Source organism: Procambarus clarkii, chromosome 22, assembly GCF_040958095.1.
Source record: "Procambarus clarkii isolate CNS0578487 chromosome 22, FALCON_Pclarkii_2.0, whole genome shotgun sequence".
In the NCBI taxonomy this organism is placed as follows: Eukaryota; Metazoa; Arthropoda; class Malacostraca; order Decapoda; family Cambaridae; genus Procambarus; species Procambarus clarkii.
Window position 1 is genome coordinate 11,580,681 of NC_091171.1, and position 21,263 is coordinate 11,601,943.

The 21,263-nt window shown below is 50.3% G+C and overlaps 1 protein-coding gene across 2 annotated transcripts in view; it reads left to right on the forward strand.

The window, feature by feature from the left end:
* The window catches only part of LOC123757454 (RCC1 and BTB domain-containing protein 1), a 152,498-nt gene that overhangs the window by 106,390 nt on the left and 24,845 nt on the right, over positions 1–21,263 (forward strand). For both annotated transcript variants that reach the window (XR_006772748.2, XM_045741086.2), the window contains exons 9-10: positions 2,944–3,041; positions 19,939–20,069. Coding sequence is in view for 1 of the 2 variants with exons in the window: in XM_045741086.2 (XP_045597042.1) it covers positions 2,944–3,041; positions 19,939–20,069 (229 nt within the window). In the remaining variant the exon portion in view is untranslated. The remainder of the gene's footprint in view (positions 1–2,943; positions 3,042–19,938; positions 20,070–21,263) is intronic.

Sequence of the window (21,263 nt, forward strand, 5' to 3'; positions counted from 1 at the left end):
TGGCAGAGGTTCCATCTCCTCCCTTGCCGGTTCGAATTTCTGACTGCCTGTTCGGTGGTCGCACCCGAGATCTTCCCATGGTTCTGCCTCTTATGCGGCTCGTTAGGTCCCTGACAGGGCTGGTTCAGCTCTGTCTGGACTCCCGCCTTCTGTTGGTGGTCATGTAACGGGGGGGGGGGGGGGGGGGGGAAATAACTCTATCTTGTGCATTATTCCACCCCCCAGTTAACTAACGAGGCCGGGGGAAACAGCTCTCTCTAGTCCGTTATCCCGTCCTCAGTTAGCTAACTATTCTAGAGCACTCCCAGAGTTCCTAAGGCAGCCTCTCTTCTTCAACACCTTGTAACCTAGGTATTCGACTACCTAGATGCTAAGACCACAAGGCGCCGTAACTGGATCAGCTACCCGAAACTCTAGAGAGAACTCTAGAATACAGAATCATTGCCACAAACGTATAAGAGAAAACGAAAGGAAAGGAATGAATAGTGAAGTAATTAGTGAGGGTTTGGGGTGAGAGAGGAGAGAGGTGGGAGGAGCGAGGAGGGTCATTAGTTGAAAGTGAGAGTTTAGAGAGGGGTGGAGGGAGAGGAATAGATAGGTAGAAGTAGAAGAGTAGATAGTAGAAGTAGAAGAGTAGCTAGTAGAAGACGAAATGCTGCCACCATCCATTCTAGACCATTACATAAAAGACAAGGAATGGAACTTGTCTGTATCACAATATTCTCAAAAGATGTTGTTATCATGTATCAACTCTAAACATAGGGGACACAGTTAAAGGCCATTTAAATAATAAATTCAATTATATTTCACATACCAAGTATCATAACTTAAGCAATCCAATTAAAAGGTTAAAGATTAATATTCAAAGTGAGTCATCCTCCAAGAATCTGAGAACACTACAACTGACTGCCCCTGATCATCACACAACACTTGTAAAACACGACCAAGTCACCTTATTGCTCAACTCACCAAGTGTCTCTACCTATAGCTGGATAGAGGGGGGGGGGTCTGTAGCTTGACAGAGACTGTCTCGCCCGGCCGGCCGACAGCCTCCCTGCTAGGGACGTCTTCTCTGCTCTTCTGGCTCGTCTGCTGTTCTTCCCTTAATGCTCTCGAATCGATAGTTCTCCGAGTATTTATTGGGGAACCTAGTAGCTAACTCCGCCCACAAGTAGATAGCCTCCAGCACTCTACCAAGCCACTCCTTAAACGTCGGCAAGTTTGAAGGCTACCAGGCTCCAATTATAAGATTAGTAGAAGTAAGGTGAAATTCGCATGATCTGATCTCAGGTCACTTGGGGTCATTAACGCTTTGAGGTGTGAGATCTCAGGCTGACAACCTGGCGCCTTTCCAAATCCCTGTCTGTGACTCATGTACTATATATATTTTAAATAACCTAAACCAAACACTTTTACAGTGTTACAGTCAGGTGGCTTTTTTGATGGTGTCCCACTTGTGTGCTTCTTCTTGGCGGCAGTGTGGGTTATTTTGGCGGTCCTTCCTTTCTCTTTCTGTCCCTTCTTAGATAGCTGTGTTTTGTTGGTGTGGTCTTGTCCTCCTCTTACGGAGGTTCGGGACCGTCATTTTGCCGCATGCTATCGCCTCATTTCGTGTGGCGCTGGCGGAGCCGCTTCCACTTGCGTTCAGTCTTGATGTTACTTCTGCGCCGTTCCGCAAGCTGTCTAGTGCGTTGGTTCATCTCCGCCCTGCTCATGCTCCCCCTGAGCCATCCTGGTCATTGGACAGAGTGCTCTTTTTCTTCTCCTCGGTTTGTTGTGGCCCCTTCGTTCTGGATTGTTTCTGCAGGCTTATTCCTTTTGGTTTTGGCTTGTGGGTGTCCGGTCGGGGAGCTTCATGCTCTTCTCTGGCCCAAGGGGTTTGTGTTTTGTGAGGGAGGTGGCTGTGGCTTTCGGGAGGGGCCCTTGCATTTTTTTATGTTTGGTTGGTCGGGCCGGGGGTGCGTCATGTTTTGTCCGATTGCAGCCCTTCTCCATCTTAGCGCACCTCGGTTTCTGTGTCTGGGGACACGCTTTAGGTTGCTTCATTTCCCTTCTGGTTGTTTGTTGTCTCGTGGACATTTCTGGGCTGCCTCGGGCCTGTGTCGCTTTGGGTTGGCGGTTGCAGCTAGTCGTCTCGCTTTGCGTTGAGGTGTGCGTGGTGACCGCCTCTCGGATCCGTCCCTTATACCTTCCTCTGTGGGTAGTTAGCTCCTGGGAGCCGACGGGGCTCCCCCCAGAAAACCAGCAAATGTTGAATGTAATGAAACACCATTTTCTGGGTGTGACCCGGAGGCTCCCCGGCAACCCTCCCTCCCTCCGGTCGGCGGTTTTTCGCGTGTTTTGACATCCAGCCTCAGAACTGATGGGTGGATAGCCAGCGTGAGAGGTCTGTGGCTCCCCCTTCCCCTTCCCGGGGAGGGGGGAGCTGCGCAGACAGCGGCACGGTGACGTGTGACGTCATACTAGTTTGCTTGTTTTCTGTTGGGGAGTTCTATCCACTGGTTCAGCCTTTGGTAGCAATTTTAACCAGAATGGGTTTGTTTTGGGACGCTTACCTTTCTGGATGCTTGACACGGACGATGGCAGACAGAATGCTTCCAACCACACAGGAGTTTTTATAGGCCATTGCTTCCCTTGCCTCTCTGAGGGGGCCCGGTTCTGGCCGTGGTCCCGGTAGGCCTAAGAACTCCATACACATGACTGATGCCAAAGTCTGACATTAGTATATCAGCCTGGGACAGCTCTGGGGAGCCTCCGGGTCTCTCCCAGAAAATGGCGTTTCATTACATTCAATGCTGGTTTTTTTGTTTACATAATTTTTTGTTTTATTGATACTTCTGCAATATATAAGAATATGAAAAGCATTGAAATGTTCCTCTTTAACTATGTTGATATCTAGTAAATTTATTGTATAACAGCTATATGAATTTCTTTTGTTCACAGAGAGGTTGAAGTAAAGGATTACTCATATGTTGTGTTTCGGGCATTTCTGCAATACATATACACTGATACTGTTATTGTTTCTCCAGAAGACGCTATAGGTGAGTTGAATATACAGTACAGAATTTCTTACATTAGAAAGTTAATACTGTATTAACTATTTTGTTTTCCCATAAACTAACTCGTCTTCCAAAGTGATAGCAAATTTAGTGACTGTTGCATGTAAATAAGTCCATATTTTTTATGACTGAAATTTACTCCAAGAACAAAACACACTATAAATAAGACAGCAATATCCTAATATGCCTAGGTCTAATGTACCATACCCTTCTTGAGGTTATCTTGAGATGATTTCCGGGCTTTAGTGTCCCCGCGGCCCGGTCCTCGACCAGGCCTCCACCCCCAGGAAGCAGCCCGTGACAGCTGACTAACACCCAGGTACCTATTTTACTGCTAGGTAACAGGGGCATAGGGTGAAAGAAACTCTGCCCATTGTTTCTCGCCGGCACCCGGGATCGAACCCGGGACCACAGGATCACAAATCCAGTGTGCTGTCCGCTCGGCCGACTGGCTCCCATACCTACCCTGGCCTAAGGTAGTGCATATGTAAATTGTTAGGTCTGGGATTCATTTGATTAGGCCTGGATTGGTTTCAGAAAAACCATTTTAACACTGCATCCTCATTAATTCCGTGTACATTGCTCCTCGTGCCTCTCTTGAGGGGGCCAGGTTCTGGTTCGAGGTCCCAAGTAGGTAAGAACTCCATGCATATTGACTGATGCCAGAAAGTTATACATATTCATTCAGCTTGGATAGCTCTGGGAAGCCTCTGGGACTCTCACAGAAAATGGCATGTCATTACATTCAACGCTGGTTTTTTCTCCATTTTTGTCTTTGTTGCTGATTGCAGAGACTGTGGTCACGCAGTTTCTATACAGGTTGTCTAGTTGTTGTCCTATGTGGGATTTGTTGGTTCTTGTTGACTTGTTGGTGGCCATTCTTGCGCTTCTCGGATGGGTCGTGGTCATGTCAGGGCTTGGGGTTCCTCTGGTCGTGGTGGGCCAGTGATACCAACTTCTGACCCGACGTTATTTTGAGATGATTTTTGGCTTAGCGCCCCTGCGGCCTGGTCCTCAACCAGACCTCCTTTTTGTTACACATCCCCAGGAACCAGCTCGTAGCAGCTGTTGTAACTCCCAGGTACCTATTTACTGCTAGGTAACTGGCATCAGGGTGAAAGAAACATTTTGCCCACTTGTCTCCGCCTACATCGGGGATCGAACCCGGAACCTCAGGACAACAAATCCAAGGCGTTGTCCACTCAGCTGTCAGGCGCCTTTCGGAGCTGTCAGGCACCCACGTTGGCTTCGGAGCTGGCGTCATCTGATTGGCATGGTGATTGCTCTGTTCATCGGCTGGCTTCTCATAAAGGGCGTCGGCCCTTTTGCAGTTTGCCTTTGTTGATGGGGCGATGGCGGGGAGACGTGCTGTTTGTTCACACTTGGTCCCACGATTTGTGGGCATTTTGGGTCGTATCCACCAGCCTGTGGTGGCTTTTGGTGGCTCCTCTTCCTTCGGAGAGTTCGGGACTCGTGGGGCAGGCTTCTTCCCTTGCGTTCCGTTGAGTCATCTCAGAGTGAGTGTGCTTGGGTGTGGTCGAAACGACCCCATCCCTCAGGTGGGTTTCCCACCTGTTTCCAGTGCCAAAACGGGACTGTGTGGATCTGTGGTTCATTCTGGACTTGCCCGTCAGAACCCCTGGATTCCTTGCCCCTCCTTTCTGATGACCATTCTATCTCAGGTCCGGCTTCTTTTGGAGCCGGGTGCCTGGATGGTGTCACTGGACCTCAGGAACATGCATTGGCACATTCCTATTCATCCAGGGTTCAGGGACTGGTTATGTTTCATGATGTGCCTCAGGCTTACCACTTTCATTACCTTCCCTTTAGCTTGAATATAGCACCTTACGTATTAATACATCTTACCCAGGGCGTGGTGACCCATCTGCACCTGCTGGAGGTTTGGGTTCTGGCCTACCTCGACGACTGGTTAATGTGGACTCTCAGCCAGTCAGCTTGTCTGCTCGCCAATGGTGTGGTCTTTCCCAGCTTGCCAGGTTCGGGTTCCTGGTGAACTGGAGGAAGTACCATCTGGTTCAGTCCCAGGTTCAGACCTGGCTGGGTCTCGTGTAGGACTCTCAGATCTTTTCCGTGTCTCTCCCTCGGGAGTCGTTGCTGCGGCTGCAACATTGACCGGACGAAACCCAACCTGCTGGGTCGGGTCTGGCTTCGGCGTCTGTTATGGTTCCTATAGGGTCTTCTCTTCCACCTCTCTCCCAATTGCTGGGTTCCGCCTCCAGGGGGGGCCCCTTGCATTGGTTGCTGCATCACTGGCTTCCTCTTCTAGTTTTTCGGGGTTCCATGCCTTGGCGCCTACCTGAGCCCACGCTCGATATGTTCACAGATGCCTCATCTCTTAGCTGGGGCTTTGTGACCAGTGTTCATCAGGCCAGCCAGGGGTGGTGGGGTCCTTGGTTGGGTCACTTGAAGTTCAGCGATCTGGCGCCATTCGGTCTGTTCTCTGGTGGTTCTTTGTCTGAACCGTGCGGGTTCTCTTCGGTCCTTGGCTCTTTGGGGCTGGTCTCTTCGAGTGGCTCGTCTGCTGGATTCTCGGGGTTTGGCTCTCCGTGCAGTTCATATCCGGGGAAGTGTCCAATGTCCTGGTGGACGGCCTGTCTTGATTCATTCCCCTGTCCACAGAATGGAAGGTTGACACAGACTCTTTTGGTTGGTTCTGCTGGACGTACAGACACCCAGAGGTGGACCTATTCATGTCGGCGTGGTCTCGGTGTGTCTCGATATATGTGGCGCCCTTTCCTGACTGTGAAGCCGTCGCGGTGGACGCCTTTCGGCAGGACTGGTCGAGGTGGGGTTACCTGTACCTCTTCCTTTCGGTCCAGCTGTTGCTTCAGATCCTGGCTTGTTTGGAGACTTACCAGGGGAGAGTCATCTTGTTGGCCCCTTGGTGGCCGGCCCAGTCTTACTTTCAGCCGCTGCTTGCTCGGTGTCCGAACCCACGATGTTTTCTGCAGCTCCACCTCTTTCAGCAGATCGGTCTGGTCAGTTACCTAGTTGGTTAAGTCTTCTCTTCTGCTGTTCGCGTCTGGTCTTCTTGATGCAGGCCTATCGCCATTTGTATGGTGATCAGGTGGCTTTGTTAATAGTGTCCCACCTGTGAGCTTCGTCTCAGCGATAGTATGAAGTTTCCTGGTGTCTTTCTGCCATTTTCTCTCTACATAGGTTGTCTTCTGTTTCTGATTGGGTTGTCTTGGCCTTTCTTTCTTTCTTGGCTTTTTCAGGACCATCATTTAAAGCCAAATACTGTCGCCTCGTATCATGCAGTACTGGCGGAGCCGCTTCTGCTTGCTTTCAGGGTGGATATCACTTCAGCCACGTTTCGTAAACTTTCTTGTGCCTTGTTTCACCTCCGGCCTGGTCATGCACTGCCTGAGCCATCCTGGCACTTGGACAGTGTGTTCTTCTATCTCACTTCTTCCTGGTGGGGCCTTCGGTTCAAGATTGTTTTTCCAAGGCTCTCTTTCTGTTGGTATTGGCCTCTAGGGGTCTGGTGGGCGAGCTTCATGCTCTCCTCAGGCGCAGGGGTTTTTGGTCTTTCGATCTTGGTAGTCGATTTGTTCGGCTGCAGCCTTCTCCTTTTCTGCTGAAGAACAAGATAGCCACTTTCTGGAGGAGTCATTGGGTCATTGATGCTTCGTTGGTCAGGCCAGTGGTGTATCATGGGTTGTGTCCGCCGTTACTTGTGCACCTCAGCTTCTATGGCCAGGAAAGCGCTTTGGGTTGATCCAGTTTCCCCTCGTTCCCTGTTCCAGATCTCGGGTATCCCAGGTTGTCTGCAGGGTCGTTAAGTCTAGCTAGCCTGCAGTCTACCCTCATGCCCACAACATTCATAAGTTTGCTGCTTTGACTGGCGTCTTAAGCAATATGTCCTGGGCTGACATTTGGGTGCGGGGATTTTGAAGGTCGAAACAGGTCCTGGCCGCTCGTTATCTCGTAAACGTTCCTGGTCCTAATCGTTCATGTGTGACTTTGGGTCGCAGGTTGCAGCCAGTTGTCTCGACTTGAAGTTGAGGAGCAAGTTGCGGCTACCTCCTGGGTAAGTCCCTCTTTCCTTTATCTTTGGTTAGGTAGCTCCAAGAAGCCAAAGGGGTTCCCCCTCATCCAGCGTTGAATGTAATGAAACGCCATTTTCTGGGTGAGCCCCGATGGCTCCCTGGCACCCTCCCTCCCTCCAAGGACTTGACTTGAAGTCCCTGGAGGGTTTTTCGCGTGGATTATGATGCTCAGCCTCCGAACTGGAGTTGCAGGGTAGCCGGCACAGGGGGTCCGGGGCTCCACCTTCCCTCTCCTATGAAGGGGGACAGTTGCGTAGACAAGCGGCACGGCAGCAGAGTCAAGTGTTTGATTGTTTTCTTTAAGAGGGGAAAGATCTGCCTCTGTTTGGTCTTCGGTTGCAATTTTCTTACCTTGTGCGTTCTGTTTGGTTATGCCTACCTTTTTGGGTGCCATCCCCAGTCGATGGCAGGTATGGAATGCTCCCAAATACATGGGTTTCCACAGGCCATTGCCACCTTTACCTCTCTGAGGGGGCCAGGTTCTGGCTTGTGGTCCCTGGTTGGCTGAACTCCAATTAACTGATGCTGCAGACTAATATAACACACATTAGCCTGATAGCTCCAGGGAGCCTCCTGGGCTCACCCAGAAAATGGCATTTCATTTCATTCAACACTGTTTTTCTGTGGGGAGCCCCTACAGCTCCCTGGAGCTTATCGGGCTAATGTGTGAGTTATTAGACCGGGACATTAGCTAAGGAGTTCAGACCTACCAGGGACCAGCGCCAGAACCTGGCCCCTTCAGAGAGGTTTCAGGGAGCAATGGCCCTGGAAAACCCCTTTGTGGTTGGGGTTTTCCTTATCTGCCATCGACCGGGGTTAGGCACCCAGAAAGGTAGGCATAACAAAACAAACCCCACATGGTAAAAAAAACAAAAAAACTAAACCAAAAACCGAACAGAGAGGTAGAAACTCCCTACAATCACAAGGAAACAAGCAAACATCACACTTTACTGCCGCACCGATCGTCCGTGCAGCCCTCCCCGCCCCGAGAGGGGGAGGGGGAAGCCCCGGACCTACTGCGCCGGCTGCCAAGCTTCAGTTCGTTCACTAATGTCAACCGGGATAGACGCTTCTCTGGCCTCAGTTTCCTAGGCGGAGTTTGCCTTGTGTGGCGTTCACTGCCGTGTGTTTTGTGCGGTGGCCAGGAGTACCTCATCAGTGCCGGGGCTGCATGCGCTTAGTGGCTGACTTCCCTAAGCGCCCTGTGAGTACTGCCCTTGCGTAACAGGGTTATCTTCCCTGGGGGGTTTGGGAACCATTCCCATAGAGGTTCTTGCTGCTCGGCATTTGCCTCGCCCTTGGGGCCAGCTGGGGCTTGGGGCCCTTGTTTGGCCCTGGGTAGGGATTGGTATTGTGCTGGTTAGGGCATCAAGGTGTTGCACAGCCTGCCATCTAAGCGGCGACTGGTTCCTGTTGCCTCTGGAGACAGTGTACTTTTGCGGGGTGTTTCTTTTGTTTTTATTTTCATGCCTGGTGGGGGTCTGCCTAGTGTGGCTATAGTTCCACTAGTAGTGTTTGGCGGCCCTCTGCTAGGCCCCCGTGATTGTACACGTCGCAGGGGTTTTCAGTGCTATCCTCTACCCTCTTGTTATGTTTGGGTTTCTTAACCGGTTAGCAACACCTTGCCCAGGCTTCCCGTAGTTGTTACCCCTACGGGCCCTGGAAACCCCTGTCTGGGCTCGGGGGGACCATTGAATGTGTCTTCCAGGTTCCAACCCGTCTTGTATGGGATTGTTGGTTGCTGTGCCCCTGTCTCCAGGTGACAATCGCCATTTTTACCTCCGTCATGCTGCCTGTTGGGTCACTGACACCTTGACCCGGAGTCTAGCGAGAGATTCTCTGCTTGTTCTCCAGTACTCTCCTGATGTTATTACTGTTCAGAGTACAGGCAGCATCCGTGTTGGAAGCTAGGTTAGGTTGCTGCAACATGCTAGGTTGGTTTCCCACTCGGATGCCCCGAGGCCGCCCCGTTTGGTTCGGTGCTGTTCGCCCCTTTCCCTCCCTGTTCCCAGCTCCAGTCTGTCTGTGGATTTCGGGGTCGGGGTGGGGTTTAGTTGGGGCAGAGACTCGGGCGGTTTTCGGGGGCTGCCCCATTCGGGTTGGGGGACGGAGGTTTTCGAGCCTGTTCCTCCTGCCAAGGCTTCTGGGTCTTACCAGCGGCCCTTTCTTCCTGCCTTTCCCATGGACTCTTGCTTTTCTTTAAGGGCGGAGGGCTTAGAGGACGGCTCTGCCCCGGGGCCTCTGTTGCTGGTACCCGGGGCTGTGGGGGATGCCTGCTAGCAGTTCTGGGGCGGTTTACCCCTGCCTGGGTTTTCTGCTGTTGGGCGGCGTTTTTCGCCCATCCAGTCTGCTTGCTTCCCCCTTTTGCTGGCGTGTTTTTGTATATTTAGCGTCAGTCACAGCCCCTGCTGGCGGCCATTTTCGTCTGCCGGTTTCCCGGCGTGGCCACCAGGGCGGCATTGCGGTTTGTTTACATGCGACTGGGTGTGCGAGCGAGCGTCTCGGATGAGTTTTCAACTTTTTTCAGGGGTTTTTATTCTCCTGTTGTCGTTTCTTTGCTTTTCTGGTGTTTTCTGCCCGTTGCCTGTTCCTTGGGGAACGTTTGGGTGTTGATTTTATACCGGGTTTTCCATTTTTGTCTTGTTTTGGGTCTGGGCCTTTGGGTTTGGGCTCAGTGTCCCTGGCTGGTATGCTTGCTCCCACACCTCGTCCCTCGGTTTTCGGTCTGTTATGACCGTTTTCCCAGGGGGTGCTGTCAGGGTGCTGTGCTTTGCCTTTCTGTGGTGTTCTCTGCCGGCAAAATGTGGTGGTTTGGGCTCCCCCTGGTTCGATTCTGGGTTCCTTTGGGTTCTTTGGTTTCGTTCCTGAGGTTTTTTCCTCTTGGGCCCCCTTTTGTGGGTTCAGGGGACTTTGTTTCATCGTGTGACCCGGTTCTGCCTTCTGGGGTTCCGGGGTCTTCCTGGCTTGCAGACTGATCTTTTTGGGTCTTGGCACATGTTGTGGTCGTGCTGGGACTTTGAAGTTTTGCTGTCGAGGTGGGCCTGTTGATGCAGTTTTGTGCCTTCTGCCTTCTTTGCCTGGCCGGCGTGGTGCTCTCTGCCCACTAGTCGGCGACTTGTATATTTTTCTTTTACAATGTATGTACTCGCCTAGTTGTGCTTGCGGGGGTTGAGCTCTGGCTCTTTGGTCCCGCCTCTCAACCGTCAACAGGTGTACAGGTTCCTGAGCCTATTGGGCTCTGTTCTGTTTACACTTGAAACTGTGTATGGTGTCAGCCTCCACCACATTACTTCCTAGTGCATTCCATTTGTCAACCACTCTGATTCTAAAAAAGTTTTTTTTGATATCTCTGTGGCTCTTTTGGGCACTCAGTTTCCACCTGTGTCTCCTAGTGCGCGTGCCCCTTGTGTTACATAGCCTGTCTTTATCAACCCTGCCGATTCCCTTGGGAATCTTGAATGCGGTGATCAGGTCCCCCCTCACTCTTCTGTCTTCCAGCGAAGTGAGGTTTAATTCTCGTAGTCTCTCCTCCTGACTTATGTGTGTATGCATGTACATGTGTCCACTGTGTGTGTGTGCACATGTGTATACGCACGTGTGTCACATATCTTGTGTGTGTATATGTGTGTGTACTTTTTCTTTCGGAAGGGGTTCTGTTCCCTTCTCTGTTGCCGGGGCGCTGGGGGAGCAGCTTGCTCTGTTGCCTCTCGCATGGTCCCGCTGTTGGTGGGTGCTTTGGGTTGTCTTCTGGCCTCTGGTGGCGTCGGTCGACGGCTTCTCCCCCTTTGGGGGGGTTCAGCACTGGTGGGGTGGGATTTTTCCCCTGCGCTTCGTCATGTCATCTTAGTGGGTGCGTTGGACGTGGTCGTTCCGCCCCATCCTTCTGGGGTTCCCGTCTGCTCTTTGCAGTCATGAGCTTTTCCCATCTGCAGTTTTTCTGAACTTCTTCAGTCTGCGCCCTGGCTCCTATGCCCTCCTCGGAGGACTGTTGTCTCCTGTCCGGCTTCTGTTGGGGCCAGGTGCCTGGATGGTGGTCCTGGTCCTCCAGGTCACTTCTTGGCATGTTCCTCTCCAGTTTTCTGGGACTGACAGTTGGTGGTGGGGCTTCAGGTTTGCTGTTTTTCTTGCCTTCCCTATTTGGCAATGGGCACTTGGTATAATTTTTGCATCTTTACTGCATCTTAGTACCCTGTCTGCATCTGAGATTCGGTGTCTGGCCTACCTCGATGACTGGCTGGTGTGGGCTCCCAGTCAGTCCGCTTGTCTGCTCGCCAGGGGTATGGTTCCTTCCAGATCGCCGGGTTTGGTTTCCTGGTGATCTGGAGGCTTTTCCGTCTGTTTCCGTCCCGGGTTCGGACCTGGGCCTTGTTTAGAGCTATTGGGCCACTCATTGTCTTTCCCTCCAGAAGTGTTACTGCGGCTGTGGTCCCGCCTTCGGCTGTACATGAGAGGGTCCCGGGTTGCTCAGCGGTTGCTTGAGCGGTTGTGCGGGAGTCTAAACTTCGGCGTGCTGGTCTGCCCGCGGAGTCGGGTTTGGCTTCGGCGTCTGTTTGGTTCCTTCGGAGACTCCCCTTCCGCCTCTTGCATTTGTTGGGTTCGTTCCTCCGGGGATCTTGTGTTGGTGCTGCGTCACCAGCTTCCTCTTTGGGGTTTTCGGGGTTCCATGCCTTGGCACCTCCCCGAGCCTTCGCTCGATGTTTTCACGAACGGGTCATCTCTCGGCTGGGGCTTTGTGACCAGTGTTCACCAGGTCGGCCGAGGTTGGTGAAGTCTGTCCGTCCGTCGGGCTCACAGCACGGTTCGGGAGTTCGTGGCTGTCTGGTTTGCGCTTCGGAGGGTTTGGGTCACTCGGTGCTCTGCCATTCAGCTCTGTTTGGACTGTCTCTGGCAGTTCTTGCCAGAACCACAGGGATTTGGCTAACCGTGAGGTTCATGTCTGGGGTGTCCTGCGTCCTGGCGGACAGCTGTCTCAGTTCATTTCTTTCTTCGCGGATTGGCCAGTCGTCGCCGACTCATTTTGTTGGCTCTGTCGGACGTATGGACTCCTGGCCATGGACGTCTTCGAGTCAGCGTGGTCTAGGCGTCGCCCATTTTATGTGGCGCCTTTTCCCACCTGCGAGGCATTCACGGTGGATGCTTTTTGGCAGGACTGGTCGAGGTGGGGGTACCTGTTCCTCTTCTCCCGGTCCAGCTGTTGCTTGGGGTTCTGGCTCGGTTGCAGCCCACTCCCATGAGAGCAGTCCTTATGGTTCCTTGGTGGCCGGCCCAGCTTTATTTTCAGACGCTGCTTGATAGGTGTCCGAACCTGGGGCGTTTTCCCGCGACTCCGCCTCTTTCATCAGGTCGAATTGGTCCTGTACGTGACTGGTTCGGCCTTCTCCTCAGCTCTTTGCGTCTGGTATTTTGACGCGGGTTTCACCATCGCTATGGTGTTCTGGTGGCTTTGTTGACGGTGTCCCACCTGCGAGCTTTGTCTTGGCGGCAGTTTGACGTTTTGTACGCTTTCTCGTGTTTTGTTTCGCCTCCGGCCTGCTCATGTGTCACCTGAGCCATCCTGGTCCTTCATCAGGGTGCCTTCTTATCTTCTCCTCAGTTTGTGGTAGCCCCTTCGGTTCAGGTTTCTGCTCTTTGGTACTGGTGGTAGATTTGTACGTGTGCAGCCTTTCTCCGTCCTGGCGACGGTAGAGTCGGCTGCTTTCCGGTGGGGTTCTTGGGGTATTGATGCTTGATTGGTTTGGCCGGGGGGTGCGTCCTGTGTTGTCCAGCTGTGTTTTTGCAGTTGCCGGCATACCGTGTCTGGGGAGGCACTGTGGTTGATCCGGTTCCCCTCGTTCCCTGTTTTCAGGGCTCGGGTCTCCCAGGTCGTCCGCAGATTTTTCGTTCTTCCAGCCTGCGGTCTGTCTTTGCGCCCGTGCTGTTCAGACGTTTGCAGCTTTTGCTGCTGTGTTGGGACGTCTAAGGCTCATTTCACGCGCAGGGATTTGAAAGTCACACAGGTTCTTGGCCGCCCATTCTTTGTGCGTCTGCTCCTGTGCGTTCTTGTTGCCTTGGGTCGCAGGTTGCGACCTGTTGTCTCGGCTTTGCGTTGCAGAGTTTGTGGCGGCCGCCTCCCGGGTTAGCCCTTTCTTTTCCTTCTCTTTGGGTATGAAGCTATAGGGAGCTGTAGGGGCTCCCCACAGAAAACCAGCGTTGAATGTAATGAAACGCCATTTTCTGGGTGAGCCCCGAAGGCTCCCTGGCAACCCTCCCTCCCACCGGTTGGCGGTTTTTTCGCGTTGGTTGAAGCTTAGCTTCCGAACTGAAGCTTGGCAGCCGGCGCGGTAGGTCTGGGGCTCCCCCCTCCCCCTCTTGGGGCGGGGAGGGCTGCGCGGACGATCGGCGCGGCAGTAAAGTGTGATGTTTGCTTGTTTCCTTGTGATTGTAGGGAGTTTCTACCTCTCTGTTTAGTTTTTTTGTTTTTTTTTACCATGTGGGGTTTGTTTTGTTATGCCTACCTTTCTGGGTGCCTAACCCCGGTCAATGGCAGATAAGGAAGACCCCAACCACAAAAGGGTTTTCCAGGGCCATTGCTCCCTGAAACCTCTCTGAAGGGGCCAGGTTCTGGTGCTGGTCCCTGGTAGGTCTGAACTCCTTAGCTAATGTCCTGGTCTAATATAACATACATTAGCCCGATAAGCTCCAGGGAGCCTCCGGGGCTCACCCAGAAAATGGCGTTTCATTACATTCAACGCTGGTTTTTTGCCTATTTTTGGTCCCAAAACAAGATTTGCCAGATCTTTATTTCATCCTCGATCCTTCCAGGTTGAACCAGTTCATTCCTTGCCCCTACTTTCAAATGACCACATTGTCCTAGGTTCGTCTTGTAGCGAGTAGATTATCCCAATAATATACTCGCTCCAAATGCATTGTTAATATTCCTGTCAACCTTTGGAGATGAATGAGGTGAGGCGTTGCCTGGGCAACACGGTGAGGTGTTGCCCGAGCATATAAGCAGCGGTGTAGCGAACATTGGCTAGTCTACTTTCAAGTGTGGTCTAGAGCAGACACTTGCGAGATACTGTACCGACGCTCAGTGCGCTCAACTCACACCAAAGTATCACCGGTGTACTTCTGTATATTCGACCAAATATATATATAGTATCTTAGTGTCTGTGTTTATTTGTCACCATACTTTATGTAACAATAGAACCGTTACAGTCTCATGCTTGAGGTGGATGCTTGAACAATCTCCCTGGACTTCCGGGACATGTATTGCCACATTCTTATACATACTGGGTTCAGGGATTGGTTAGACTTTGTCATGGGGCAGTAAGCTTACTGCTTTCAGGTCCTCCCATTCGAACTCTTTCAAGTCCTCCCATTCAAGCTTGGGTTGTAGTGGCCCATCTTCATTTCCTTGGTTTTTGGCCTACCTCGACAACTGGCTGATGTGGGCTTCTAGCCAGTCTGCGTATCTGCTAGCCAGGGATGTGATTCTGTCCCAGGTTTAGGTTCCTGGTGAGCTAGTGGATGTCCCAGTTGGTTCTGCCCCAGGTTCTGACTTGACTGCTGCTCTGTTTGGGACTCTCAGTCATTGACACTTTCTCTGTCTCAGGTGGCCTTGACCCAGTTGCAGTGCCACCATCTGTTGGTGTTGAGTCGGGGCCGAGTGACTTAGGGGTTGCTTGAGCAGTTGTGTAAGAACCTCAACTTTCCTGTACTAGTTTAGACTCTGGACAGGATTTGGCTCCAGAGGCAGTTCTGGTTTCACCAGAACAGCATGACAGATTTGAGCATGACAACTTGTGGAATGGCGCCGAGCAAGAGTCAGTGCTGAACACGGCCAACAGCGGCTCTGCCAATGGCTAGTGATAAGGGGCAACAGTATCAGGCACAAGATGCCAATTTAGAAACACCAGAGACAAAAAGGACTGGACAGCTTGACCGAAACTGACAAAAGACAATGAAAATAGAGATAGTGGCAAAACAAGCACTAGGTAATCTCATACTGCCACCATGAGGAAAGACACAGGAACACTGTTACGGTATCAACACCGTTGCTGGAGTGTGGAGTGGCGATTTCAGTGCCATCTAAGAACCTGCACTCCAACTCCCAGGTATTAGGTGAGATGCGGACAACGCCATCTGTTGGCGGTGGTGTGGCGTCGGTGAAAAGCTCCTGTTTCATACCTCAATTAGAAGGCGAGGTCAATGATGATGACCTCTGGTGGGTGGCGTAACGATAGCAATGCCATCTAGGTTGTGAAAACGATTCAAATTTCAATTTCTCGGTGGAAGGGTGTTATCCTAAGGTCACCCAGTATACGGTCTGTCTAGCTAATGACGTTTTATGTTCACAGAGGTGACGTAAGGAGGCGATTGCGCTGAGGAGAGCAGTTCACTTTTGGCCAGTCCAGAACTCTTGACTTGGTCCTGTGAGAGGACGAAGTGGCTGCCGTCGATAGTAGCAGTGTGTTAGCTGCTGGATTTATGTAGTGTTGTATGGACCGACATACCCGGAAATTGGTCAAAAAGAGTTACAAAACGACAGTAGTGCGTCTGTTGAGAAGTGCTACTAGTGTGTTGCTAGAAACTTCTGCCAGGGTGTTAGCTACCACTGTACATGATTATTTGAGACCCCCCCCCCCAAGGATCAAGAAGAGGTTATAAGACACGTTAACAGAAAGAACCCGGTTACTGGCCCAAGCTGGCCGTAACAAACACCAACAAACCAGCCATCTGCTCACCATCCAAATGGCAACACACACAAACACGCACGCACGCACCTTGGAGTGCCTGGTAGCCTGGTGGATAGCGCACAGGACTCGTAATTCTGTGGCGCGGGTTCGATTCCCGCACCCGGCAGAAACAAATGGGCAAAGTTTTTTTTCACCCTGAATGCCCCTGTTACCTAGCAGGTAATAGGTACCTGGGAGATAGTCAGCTGTCACGGGCTGCTTCCTGGGGTGTGGGTGTGTGTGGTGTGGGGAAAAAAAATAGTAACAGTTGATTGACAGTTGAGAGGCAGGCCGAAAGAGCAAAGCTCAACCCCCGCAAACACAACTAGGTGAGTACACCCCCCCCCCCCCCAAAAAAAAAAAAAAAATCAGATGCATGGAGCAGAGGAAGTTTAACCAGCATCATTGAGTCAATCTGCTGAAAGAGGCAGAGCCCCAGAAAAAGGCCCAAGTTCAGACACCAGGTTAGAAGTGCCGGAAACCAAGGCTGGGCTGGCCTCAAAGGACCCAGAAAGATCACCTTCCCTGAATGTGACTAGAATGGACAAAACCCAGAGCAACAACTGAACTCGGGGGGGAAAAAGGTAAATGCACCTCCACTTCAACTAGTCCATTCAAAAGGCATCCACTCTGAGAGCATCATGATTGGGGAATGGAGCCACATAGGAGATAAGGTGCCAGCTCCACTTTGGGGCGACTGAACATCTTGCATATCTGTAAGAACATTGTATATTCAGCTGTGAGAACATTGCACACACTCTGCACATGAAATGTGTAGAGAATGAAATCCCAAGAAAATAGAAGCTGAACTACTCAGTTTCCAGCTTCACAGGGTGAAGGACTGAAGCTTGGGCAGTGCGCCACTAATTACCTATGTGTAATTACTTAAGTGTAGTTACAGGATGAGAGCTATGCTCGTGGTGTCCCGTCTTCCTAGTACTCTGTCATACAATGCTTTGAAACTATTGACAGTTTTGGCCTCCACCACCACCTCACTTTCTTGTTCCAACCATCTACCACTCTGTTTGCAAAAGAAAACTTTCTAAAAAAATTTTGACACCTTTGTTTCCTTAACTCGAATCTGTATCCTCTTGTTCGTGAAGTTGCTGGTTTCAGGAATTCCTGAAACACTGCAGAGCAGTTGTAGTGAAACTGGAGCACAAGAGTCCAGAGGAAGTTGAATCCTCCTTAGGGCATGCTACATAGCCACAAACTTGTGCACCATATGCTGCGCCAGAGGAGTAGGCCCAACCACTGGCCCTGGGCAGCTTAGTGGTCACATCCTTATGGAGCTGCACAGAAAGCCCCTCCATGAGGACACAAACCTACAAGACCACTGCTAAGTGCAAACATTCCTTGTAATCATTCACAGTAAGAACCCCAGACAGCTCAAGCAGTTACACATGCAGCTGCCACTTACCCACATCCCTGGGGAGTGCCAGAGCAACAGGCAGTCCCCTTGAGCAGAACCCAAGACCACCTAAAAAATGAAACACACCTCCCTCCAATAAAGCGTACGGGTCTGACAGAACCCTTAGCAAGCCTCCAAGAAAAAGAGGGGGATGCCAGCCAGCCAGGATGAATTCGAAACCTTCATGTTACTGCCAATAAACCAAGACGAGCCTGTACTTCCAAGAGTATCTATCAATGAAAAGCGGTCCGAATTCCACAGTAGATACTGAAAGAAATCTGTGCAAGCCACCAAAGAGGAAATGCTTGAAGGTGGAAACCTCTGAAAATACAAAGATTCTGAGGCACTGAATGGGACCCATAAACGAACCCATGGAAAAGCAGCCAAATGATCGTATTCATACAAAGGAGACTATGAAAATTTAACCCCTTGAAGCAAAAGACTCTATGGAGAGGGAACCAAGGTCCAAAAAGGGTTGGGTAGCAACCCTTGGACACAACTTGAGCTTCCCTTCAGCTCAAGAAGCCTGTCATGAAGGCTCTTGGGTAGGGCATATTCCTCATTTAACACCTGGGACAGAAATGTGTTCACCAAATGAGAAGGCTTGGACCAAGGGTGGGTCAGTTGTGAAGATGATTGCCCTGAAACCCCAGCAAGACTAGAAGTTTCAATTGCCTGAGCTGTCGATGCTGCTACCCCTGAAAAAGGCCATGGTACAAGCAGAACCAAATCCAGCCCTGACCTCTGAACCCTCAGACATTTTGGAGTTATAACCAAGGGGGGGGGGGAGAGGGTGAAGGGGGTGAAGACCAGAAACAGGGTGAACCAAACCCACAGGGAAAGGGAGAGGTGAATGCAGACAACGTTGGCTTCTCCCAGGATCCAACTTTCGAGCATCCAACTGATCACTATGCTGTGAATGCCTAACTCTAGCAAACTTAGCTTTGAAAGTAGCAGCTGCCTGAAAAGCTTCTGCATTGGAAGCTGAATCAGACAAGGCTGAGACCCAGAAGAAATAAACCTTGCAGGACTCTTGGGTTGTAGGTACCACCAACCCAACAGTCAGTATGGAAGAGGCAGAGAGAATAACCATCATCTGGTGCCAAAGACAATGAACACCCTTCAAACTCACGCATGGTGAGTGCAAGCTCGACAGGCCGAAACAGCCACTCCGAAGACCATCAAGGGTATTACCAGGGCCTGAATGTAGCCAGCCAACTAGAGCACCCAGGCACTGAAGCCACTCGCCAGAGCGAGCCACCAAATGCGGCCACAATAGCTTGGCTACAACTGGCAGTACCATGTCGTTTAAACAAACACACGAACCTTAGCCCATCCAAACATAACCAACTGAATGCCCCCTTGCCAAGGGCCCAAGCAGAGGAATCAAAGACTTGTGAATAGCCCTAATGAAGGCTCTTCACCCCAGTGGCCTGGCTGCTTAGAGGCAAACTCCCAAACACACCAGAGAAGATACCAGTGCAGGGGCAATGCTAGTGGGCACCCTGGGAAGGGACCCAGGGCACACACACCTGTAGCACAACAAAGTCAAGCCCATGCAATAAGCCAGTTAGAAAACACACATACTTGAAGCAAAAACTGCAATATAGAATATGTACAAAGCAAATGGATTCCACTGGAGCAAGCCCATGGATAGCTAGCACTTAGCTTGAAGCAGCGGGGCTTGACAAGTTTGAATGACCCGGAACAGTAGCGCCCTGTAGGGCATCAGCAAAAGAACCGAGAGAAAAGATGTCTGTATGTGGAAACTGGGCTGCCTGGTTCTGTCATTCTATACTATTGGCTTCATAATGATTTTGAATGTTTCTCTTGTGTTGTTTGAATTGTTTGCTGGTTTTGAAGCCTTGGTCTTTGTTAACCCTCCAGTTGACTGTAGAGCTTTCTGACTTTCTGGATGCTTTCCCGGTATAGTAGCGAATTGTCACTTGCTCTGCACTTCTGAGAGGTGCACCAGGTTTCTGGTCCCTGGCAGGTCAAACAGTGTCTGAAGTGACGCAGTTGCATAGAGCAATCTTAGCAACATTGCTTCAAGGAGCCACCAGGGGGCTACCTCCAGAAAATGCTGGATAACGTCTTGAGGCATTATGGCGACGAAGCTTGGGGAAACTCGTCACAATGAGTTTCCAGTGCAGTCCAGAAATAGAGCATTGAGTATAATGACAAGCTTCTTTCTGGCAGCAACTTGGTAGCTCTCCGTCCGTGCCCAGTTCCTTCTTTCAGTCTACTGCCACCAGGCAGTAGACTGGGAGATGGTTTGTGTTTTTTAGCTTAGAATATTGTTTTAATAGTCAAGTACATTAATTGCTAAACATTTCTCCAAAGGTTAAGTGTTTTGTGACTCCTATTTATCACTGGGTTGATCTTTGATTACCATGTGTTACTTTATAGAGGGGACAAGGAAGGCCTACCAAGGTGTGACAATCAGTGGGTCAAGATGGTTGCAGGTGTCCTGGCATGTTCAGTTGGTTCAATATATGCAAGTGTGTGTAAGCTCAGGAGTTACTGATGCCACCCTGAAAGAGACATTTCATTATACTCTATGCCTACTTGTAATCGTAACAAGTCTATAATTATACATTGTTCAATAGGAGGAGTAAACCAAAGCTTGAGGAAAACATTTCAATGTCACTACACTCAAAAACTGTTTTCTTTTCCAGGATTGCTCGAGTTGGCAAATGCATATTGCGAAGAAGCTTTAAAACACCATTGTGAGCGTATAATTCGTCATGGCATTACAACTGAGAATGCTGCAATGCTTTATGCTGTTGCCATAAAGTATGAAGCTACTGTAAGTAGCATTTAATTTCAGCATTAACATTTAATTTCATTTCATTATATGCAAAATCGATATACAGGTATTATTAAAGAGTTTTTCCTTTAGTTGGTTATAATTCAGTCATATTAGTAAATAGAAATATTCAGCAATTGGTATTTAGTTGAATTTTTTCAATTTAAAATGTGACCCATTTTGTATTCTATAGAAATGTCTTAAGATTTATGCTTCGCATCCTCCATAGGTGCAGGGTCCTTCACCCTCGTGTGTTTGACCGGTGTAGAATGGAACGACGATCCTGTCTGAGCGTTCTACTCGTAACACTTCTTATAGTGTGGTGCCTTTATTATGTGCTTGTGCATTTAAATTTAGATGCTTACATTTGTCAATGTTGGCTTTTTTCTGCTGCCTTTTTTTTTTATTAAGGAAATTAATGCTTTTGTTCTTGGTACTGTACTTTGTTTCTTCCTGTTGCTCATAAAGGGGCAGTTTATGCTTTGCTCTTGGTTGTTCACCTGGTTCCTCATCCGATTTTTGCAACTCCAAAATGGACTAGGATTGAGGCCTTCCTGGCTCTAGAGGGACTGATTTTTGCAGATGGACCTGAAAGGCAGTATCACGTATTCTAAGAGTTTTTCTGATTTTTACCCCAGATCTAGGTTGGGAAGTGATTTGGGAATGTTTCCATGAATGGCCCCTTCTTTTTTGAGTGGGTGCTGTGGGGAGGGGGGGGGGGGGGGGGGGGAATTTTGAGGCAGTGATTGTGTAGGATGCACTGGTACCCAGTGTGAAGAATTTGCCGTATTCACATTCTCAGTTGCAGCATAATGCTTTCGTGCTATACCTTGGGGTTTGCTTCATCATGCCAGTTGAAGGCCCTGTCATTCACTCCTTAACAGTTTCACAATCTTGTCAGTTGCCATGTCGCACTAGACAGGACTTACCAGTTGTCTAAACTTCTTTTTATCTAAACTAGATTCTGCTCTTTATAATTCAGTTCTTCTGTCACTACCTGGATGCAGTATCAAGTCCCCACTTCTTCCTTGCTGGCTGGTAATCCACTCTTTCTGGGGGGGGGGGGAGCCCAGTTGGCTTCCTGAAGCTAGCTTACTGATTAAGTGCCATATTACTTGGCCATCAGTTGCAGAGTTCTTGTTGCCTACCTGCCCCCCCCCACCCTCTCACAGAGGGGCAGGGAGCAATGGTACA